Source organism: Chaetomium globosum, genomic scaffold (genome assembly GCF_000143365.1).
Source record: "Chaetomium globosum CBS 148.51 scaffold_1 genomic scaffold, whole genome shotgun sequence".
Lineage (NCBI taxonomy): Eukaryota > Fungi > Ascomycota > Sordariomycetes > Sordariales > Chaetomiaceae > Chaetomium > Chaetomium globosum.
Window position 1 is genome coordinate 2485234 of NT_165976.1, and position 8409 is coordinate 2493642.

An 8409-nucleotide genomic window follows, 5' to 3' on the forward strand; every position below is an offset into this window, starting at 1 on the left:
GGATGAGCTGTTTGATAATTTCTCTCTTATTGTACACCTATCCAACTACCAAATAAAGCTATTGGAAAATATGCTCCCCGATCCTGCCTCTAGCCCACAGTGCTCCATGCCACATTGCTCCATGCCACCCAGCTATGCTCCTCTCAGTAGGTATCAACATCTAAGCCCATCGATCCTGTATTCCAACAAACCCCCAAACACCGAGCCAATGGGTTACCTAAGGCACCACTGCGCATGCAAGTGCCCCGACACCCGCCAAAACCAAACCAAAACAAATCTATCCACTCATAACAGGTCATCAATATCATCCAGATCTGTCGTATCCCAGCCAAGCCGCTGGTAAATGCTCGCCACGCCGGGATTCTCACCCCTCGCACTCCCACTCCCACCCCCATTTTCCTCCGCCCCTGCATCTCCCGAGCCATCACTCCCTCCACTACCACCAAACACCTTCCCCGCCCCGCCCAGCTTACCTCCTCCCCCAACCCTGTTCCCCCCATCCCCCGCCACCCCAAGCGGCAGTCTCGACTTGATGGGCGTATCATCCACGACGTCCATGCGCGCCCTCGCCGACCGCGACATGACAGGCGTCTCGAAAAGCGTGCCTAGCCCAGGCGACGACGGAATGTCCCCGGCGGCACCCCCGGAGCGGTCCGCGGGAGCCGGCAGGTTCTTGGCGCGCGGTTGGGCGAGCGCGAACACGGGTGGGGGTGCCGGCGCGGCTTTCCGGGCCATGATAGGCGAGGAAGGGAAGATGCCGGGGCCGCCGGGCGTTTCCTGGACAGGCCGGAGGCCTGTGGCGGGGATGGACGAGGTCGGTCGCACTGGTGTCGCTTGGATGCGGCCGGTCAGTCGGCTGGGCGCGGGGAGTCGGTCGGTGAACTTGCGTGGGAGAGTGGATGCGGGGATGACGGAAGCGCTGGAGGGAGCTGCGTCGAGGAACGGGGCCGGCTGAGACTGGGCCTTGTCAGCTGTGAAGGCGTCTTTGAAACGATTGTTAGCTGGCGTGGCTTTGACTTGTACACCAGGGGTACGAGTCGGTTTTCTCATTTCTGTGGGGAGGTCAGTGTCCGTTGGAAAGTCGCAGGGGTTGAGAAACTCACTCTTGAGCTGCCCAGCCGATGCCCGCTTCTCGGCTGCTTCGACAATATCCTTGGCCGCTAGGGTTCGGTTCGGCTTCTTGAGCGCCGAGATAGCATCCTTGAGCTCGGCGTCGACTTGGGCCTTCTTCTGTGCCCTCAGGTCGACCCCACCCAAACTCAAGCTCCTTGAGAATACATTCGATGGTCGCTCCTTGGCCAAGCCAGATTCCGCCCGCGGGACCAGCCCCATTAGTGATGAATCGGTTGCCTCTCGCTTCAACCCCGGTATCACGGTTTGTGTCGCGGATCGCAATAGGGCAATTGTTGCGGCAGGCCCTCGTGAGACGCTGCGTCTGCTCCTCTCAACGGAGAGGGCACGCTCGAGTGTCCTGTCCTTGTCCCGTTTCGGAGCTGGTCGTTTCATCGGGGCGCCCGGTTTCGGCTTGACTGCCGAACTAGGCACCTTTGCTCTGAGGGGGGACTGAGCGACCGGGCCTCCTAGCTTGCGGTTGAGAGAGTCGCAGGGACCTGGAAGGCGGGCTGAGAAACTGTTGATGTGGGTTAGTACATGCGTACGTGGCAGTAGAATCTCCGATAACTTACAATGGCACAATAATATCCACACAAAAGTCCCTCAGGGGGTCGGAATTGGCCCTTTCTACTTGCTCACCCTCATGGCCCTCCGTGGGCACTTGCGACTCGGCGACCGCCTTGACTTCGTCCGACGTGGTGGACTGCCAGATGCAGAGACGGTCCGCATGCACATCGAGGAGCACTGGCAGATTGTGCCTGTTCCTCTTTTTGGCCGCTGGTTCCTGGCTCTCCTCTCGGGAGGGAATTTGAGATTCCATTCCAGGGAGTTGGCATTCAGCGCCCTTGGCCAACGCCACAGGCTCGAGAGCCAGAATCTCCAACACCAAGATCATCTGCAGTTGTGTTTCCCTCCTTCGCAGACAGGATACGTGGTATTTATGCTCCGTCGCACTCAAAGCCTTCGCATCATCCCCGCTTGAGCTGGGTTGGTGCGAAGTCCACCATCGCCGGACATGGTCAATCTCACCCGGGTACAGCCCGTCCTTGCCCAACTTCGTTTTTTTCGCCTTTTTCTTCTTGGGCTTTGAGGCGCCGTTTTCCGAGTCCGGGGTAAGCGTCTTCATTTTCGCCACGATCTCAGGAATTGTTTCGCGATACTTCTTGTCAATCATGACGGTGGTCATGACGAGACTCTTTAGGAACTCCACCAGGTCATTCATGTTGAGATTGGAGTCCCAGTCCAAATGGAACGTCGCCCTCGCCTTGGAAAGAGGGCCTTTGGCAAAGTACGCTAACGAGCCTCTATTTTTGGTCATAACGGGCAGCGAATGACACGTAAGGAAAGACAATACCTTTTGAATGATACAGGGCTTCCATATACTGAGCTCTGATATTGAGAAAGATATCCTCGGCGTTGGGCTGTGTAAGGGGGTCGAGAACGGGTTCTGTCGCTGGTGCGGGGGTATCTGGCCTGCTAGATACGGACGGTCCAGGCACAATGGGGGTTTCCTCGTGTTCCATCACCGGGTTTTCCGATCCAATGTCGCCCGCCCCGGATGGCGCTGGGCTTTCAGATGCCGTTGGCGTGGGCATTGGCTTTGGCGGCTCCTTCTCGATGACCGACATTGAACGTTTTCGAACCAAGGACTGTATCTCTTCGATAGCCAGTCTCCGCCTCTTGTTATCGTTGTACATCGAAGGCGTAATGACCGGCGTGGCAGCGGCGTGCTCCTGCTTAACAGCCTTCCCACTCTTCATCCGCTCCTTACACACGACTGTGGCGCTCTGACTGAGCAGCTCGATATCCACCCACGACCCTAACTTGCACAGCACGTATAGCCCACTGCTCTCACGTTCGACAGCATATGCCAGACGGGTTGTTTCTGAGCGGGCGAGAAGAATATTAGATCCTAGACGGTCCTCAAGATCGAGAATCTTAATTTTGGATTCGAAAAGCCGACTAGCGGGAAAGTCGCCGTGAGGTTGAGAGAGGTCGAGAGCTGACAGCGGCAGGGCCTCGCGAGGTAGAAGCATGAGAGGATGTAGAATGCGCGGCTTTGCTAATATGCTCGAAGGGTGTGGCTAGCAAACTGTGAGTCTTTCTTGCTGCCTCTATTTGAGTCCTTGAGGACCATTCAAGCACTAGGTCCAACATACCTTGAGAACAATTGGCGCCCTCAGGAGACCATCATCAACGGTCGGAGTGGGGAGGGTTCTCTTGCGCTTGCCGGAGCTGGGGCTCGCCGGACCTGGACCTGGGCCAGGCAAGCTCTGGTGGCTCTGGGGACGGGTGCGGTTGAACTCTGCATCGTATGCGGATGTATGAATACCGGCGACTGAAGATGGCCTAACGGATGCTCTGCTAGAGGGTCGGCTCGACGGTTTGGCCTCGAATTTATTGTCGAACCGGTTGTCGAAACGATTGTCAAGTCTGCTCCCGGGACGCGACAGGCTCGCACTTTGTCCTACAAAGGAGGACATATCGTAATAAAAACACCTCTAACCATCAATGATACATTGTAAACAATTGGACAGTCAATCAATGGTTTGGGTTGTCTAGGGTCGCCAAGGATAGGAGTGTGGACATGTCCCCCAGCATAATCCCTAAATTGTTCAAGCGCGTGTGAGATGGAGTTAAGCCACTACACGCTCGGTAAGCTTCTGGCGTCACGCGTCGCGGAAACCATTTGTTAACGCGATCGCGCACAGACCGTCCTCAACTGCTGGCACATTTCTGCCGGCATGCCGCACCGCCACAACGAAGGCGACAGCGCAACAAGGATCGAACCAAGCTGCCAAGGTATGTGTGGCGTATTTTTGCATCACAGCACCACTACTAGCCTTTTGTGATGAATTATTTCTAAAAGAAAGCGGAAAGATGAAAAGGAATTCGGCCATCCCTCGGGCACACGCAGTACATAGTAGAAGATTCGTCATTCTCATTTCATCATTCGTTCGTTTTATTGGTACGATCAAATTCCACTGTTTCGATGTGGTGCAGCTGATGAACGGGTCCACAAAAGCGATCGACACTTTTGTCGATTGAAGGCAATGGACAACCGCATGGTTGTCGGGTCTTGACATGCACTGTCGAACCAAGGCCGCCGTACCGTTCGTAGCATCGATTTAAACGGTCCATTCCTCCAAACGTTGCAGGTTTTGCACAGTATCAAATCATGCCTCTGCACTTTGCTCGCCCATGGCCCCGCTTGAGCTGTGAGGAGAAAGCCACTCACAGACGAGAGGGTGCAGACTTAGCCAATCGGAAGCATTTCTGCTAGACCCCATCAACCATGGAGCTCGGGCAAGTCTTCGCCACTGTGCTTTCGGATGACCACTCTCTCCAAGGACATTGACACACTGGCAGCTTTGAGGTGGTCCCTCGAGTCGAAACAACCAAATCAGACGAGATTCAATCCGAATCGATTGTACGATTGCCATTACCGTCCCAAACCCCCTTTACCAACGCCGATGGCCGAGTTATATCGATCCAACAATCAATGCAGCTCGGTTTCCGAGAGCAGCGGGTGATTTTACTCGCATTGTTTTGCCGGCTCATCATCGTACACACCCACCGCAACGGGCAGCACTGACCTCCGCCCATCATCAATATCGGTCTCCCGGCCCTCTTCGGAGCCCCACCCATAAACATCTGTGCTTGCGCCGGCAGCCCCGCCTTGAGATTCCTCGACGTCGACTGTATTTTACTTCTAATAAGTAGTCTCCCGGTCGAGGAATGGCGAGCGAACCTTCCCCCCGCACCGTGCGCTTCTCGGCCCACGACGACGACGGACATGCCCGGCCAGACAAGATCAAGAATAGTGGACGCCCGTCGACAATAATACCCGATTCGGAGAATGCAATGGCATCGGGGAACGGGGACATCCACCTAAGCCCCCGTCTGATAGACCAGCAAGATGACCTCGGGACACACGGCCGATACGTTGAGGTGGCCCATCCCGCCAGCGTGCAGCCGCACTCTTCTGGCGCCTTATCGAATGGCGGGGGCACCCGCCAGCGTAGCACCGCCGAAACCGCTTCGTACTCCAACGGGACGGCACCTCGGCCGCAACGTCCCACCGGGCCTGCCAGGACCCCTTCCAACACCTATCAGCCCTACACGCAGCGGCGGCCCAACCAGCCTGGCACTGCCTCCTTCGGCAACAATGGCGGACTTCACATTAAGGACGTCTCGAGGCCCCGCCCAGTCGGGACCTCGACGTTCCGCGCACAAGAGCGAGAATACGTGCGGAGGTTGCGCCAGCAAGATCACAACAACGACTACTTCGACGCATATGGCTCGGTGGAACAGTACGACTCGGACTCTGAAGGCGAGACCCCCTCGTCCGAAGAGCCGTTCGATACATATGACGACGCACACATCATGTTCGTCAATAATGAGGAGAACCAGATTACCGAGGAGGATTTGCAGGATTCTGGCAGCCGCGAGAGACTAGAATGGCACGGGATGCTGGAGTCCGTCCTGACGGGCGATGTTGTTCGGCAGGAAAAAAAGCGACTCATTGGTTCCGCTGACGAAGACTTCGGCAAGAGCGCACACAAGGCCGAGCTCTGGCTGGGGATTCGCGCCCGGGTCTGTGGGAGACACTTGCCAGTTCAGCGGCGGATGCTGGAGGAGGCCCGCGCCTCGCTTGACCGCTCCGTAAATGATGTCATCAACTTCTCCATTGCCGGCGAGAGTGAGGCCGGAAAGCCTCCTGTCGAACAGGTCCGAGACGCCATCGAGAAAATCGAAAAGATTGAAGCCCTTTACCCATCCGGCACTGGGCTAGTTGCGGCTCTCAAACCCACAACGTACATGGCATATCAAGAAACTTGCGATGCCGTCGTCTCATGGCATAACGTTAACGAGATGATCAACATCGAACTTTCTATTCTAAAGAAATGGGTGGGCAACGACGACCTGGATTTCCAGCGATCCGGGGAAAGTTCCGGCCGACTCAACGACGAAACCTCCTTTTTGGACAGGCTCATGAAGGAAGAGGGCCTGAAATCGCTGCACGCAGATGACGGCGGTGAAAAACACCTCAGCAGAAAGAGCATGCTAGACAGCATCTCCATGGTCATAACCAAGGCCAAGGACACCCTGATCCAGAACGCCGAAGCGTTTCAAAAACGACACCTACCTCCCTACATTGAAGAGCTTCTCACGCTGATCAGTTTCCCATCCCGCCTCATTGAAGAGATCATCAAGGTGCGACTAGCCTACGCCAAGAAAATGAAGGAGTCGGCGCAGCAAAACCCCATGATGCAGGACCAGATGATCTCCCAATTCCAGGTCCTGCTAAAGCTAGCAATCAAAATTAAATCCGAGTACACGACCATCTCACAACCCGAGCCCGGGTGGGACCTGCCCCCATGCATCGACGAGGACTTTGACCGCGTCATTCTAGATGCTCTCAAGTACTATTTTAAGATGTTGAACTGGAAGCTGAGTGGCAATAAGAATACCTTCAAAGAAGCGGAGTTGCTATTTCAGGAGTGGGGGTTCGGTAACGAGATTGGAAGTCACCTAACGCACGGAGATGTCGAAGTTGCTGAGCAGTTCAGCTCCCTCACCTACAAGGCGCTTGGCCGGTTGAACCAGACCTTCGAGAAGGAGCTCCAGAGGAGGCCCAAGGAGGGCGTATCAGATATGACCAAACGTTACAAGCAGATCCTGGATTCCGTCCGCGTACGGCAACGTATGCTCCAGAGATTCTCCAGGATGCTCAGCGACAACTACGAAAACGCCTGCGACTTCACTGTTGCCTTCAGCCCCGATAAGGTCCAAGAGCTTTTCGACCGCCTCGTAGAATCGGGCCATTTCCAGATCCTCACTGGAAGCCCCGAGCACGAGAACGTCATCATCATTGCCTCGCCTAGCCTCCACGGCCGCAGCGCCGACATACAACTTCTAATGAGCACTTTCTCCTACGAAACAATCACCGAAGACCCTTCCGATCCCTACCTGCTCATCATAAGGGCCGAAGCACCACCTACCTGGTTTGGAGCAAAGCTCCACCTATCGGTTCGAGACGAGCCGCTGGACATCAAGCTTGGGCACATGAGGCTCATCGCCGGCGGCTCCCAGGCACCGCTAATGAATGCAAGGAAAGCGTTCCTCGACAGCATAGACATGCATATCGATCTTGTTGTCGAGCAGAGGTCGAGTCTCCAAAAGGTGAACGTCCGGCTCATGGAGATTCGAAAGGTTGCCTTCAAGCTATCAAATGCATTCATGGACAGTGTCGAGACCATCCGCCGCCAGACGCGGGGCCTCAACTGCCAGGAACTGATACAAACATGCTTCATATTCGCCACTGAATTTGGTCAGCGCTCGCTGTTGTACATGGACAACAACAGGCGGACCATGAACAACATGAAACTCACCAAACTTGCGCTGGACTGGGTGAGCTTTATCTGCGATGATTGCATCTCCTCCGACCGCAAGACGTTCCGCTGGACTGTACAAGCCCTCGAATTCGCCATGGGGATGACCAGGGGGTAAACATATCCTGACCCTTGGTGACGATGAGTACGCCAAATTACGGGCGAAGGTAGCCGGGTGCATGGCGCTCTTGATCTCACACTTCGACATCATGGGCGCCAGGTCCAGTATTGCCGCACAGGCCGAGAAAGCGCGGACAGAGGCTCTTATGAACCAGCTGAAACGGCTCAACAAGGGGCAGGGCGCGGACGACGCGACCGCCGCCAAGTACGTCGAGGAGCACCGTCTCGAGGAGCTAGCCAAGATCGACGATCTCAGGAGGCAGATTCTCTCAGAGCGGTCAGCCATGGGCCGTGTGCTAGAGATCTCCAACGAGGTCGATCGTTCGCTCGCTTGGCTGTCGTCGACGGCTACCAACTTCACCATGAGGTGGCAGCAAGGCCAGTTTGTCGGCGGTGGAACATTTGGCACCGTCTACGCCGCTATGAACCTTGATACGGGTCAGCTGATGGCTGTAAAGGAGATCCGCCTGCAGGACCCCAAGCTAATTCCGAGCATCGCGGGTCAAATTAGGGAAGAGATGCGCGTCTTGGAAACGGTTGACCATCCGAACGTCGTGTCTTATTATGGCATTGAAGTCCATCGAGACCGCGTCTACATGTTTATGGAGTTCTGTTCCGGCGGCTCGCTCGCCAAGATGTTAGAGCACGGCCGCATCGAGGATGAGCCAGTCATCATGGTTTATGCGCTACAGCTGCTCGAAGGCCTGGCCTTACCTGCACGAGATACCTATGCACACCGCGACATTAATCAGAAGAGTAAGCGCTTCATTTCTTTTGCCTT

The 8409-nt window shown here is 55.6% G+C and overlaps 2 protein-coding genes across 2 annotated transcripts in view; one reads left to right on the plus strand and one right to left on the minus strand.

The window, feature by feature from the left end:
• Positions 1–285: 285 nt before the first annotated feature.
• Positions 286–3596, minus strand: CHGG_00808 (uncharacterized protein; the record flags this gene model as incomplete). The annotated part of the gene is made up of 5 exons (XM_001220028.1): positions 286–1052; positions 1104–1630; positions 1686–2415; positions 2468–3197; positions 3273–3596. The coding sequence occupies 5 exons, from the start codon at positions 3594–3596 to the stop codon at positions 286–288; spliced, it is 3078 nt and encodes a 1025-aa protein (XP_001220029.1).
• A 1255-nt stretch (positions 3597–4851) lies between these two features.
• Positions 4852–8409, plus strand: part of CHGG_00809 (uncharacterized protein) — a gene marked incomplete at both ends in the record, with an annotated part of 5304 nt that continues 1746 nt past the window's right edge. The window contains 2 exons of the mRNA XM_001220029.1: positions 4852–7527; positions 7655–8384. Coding sequence (XP_001220030.1) covers positions 4852–7527; positions 7655–8384 — 3406 coding nt within the window. The remainder of the gene's footprint in view (positions 7528–7654; positions 8385–8409) is intronic.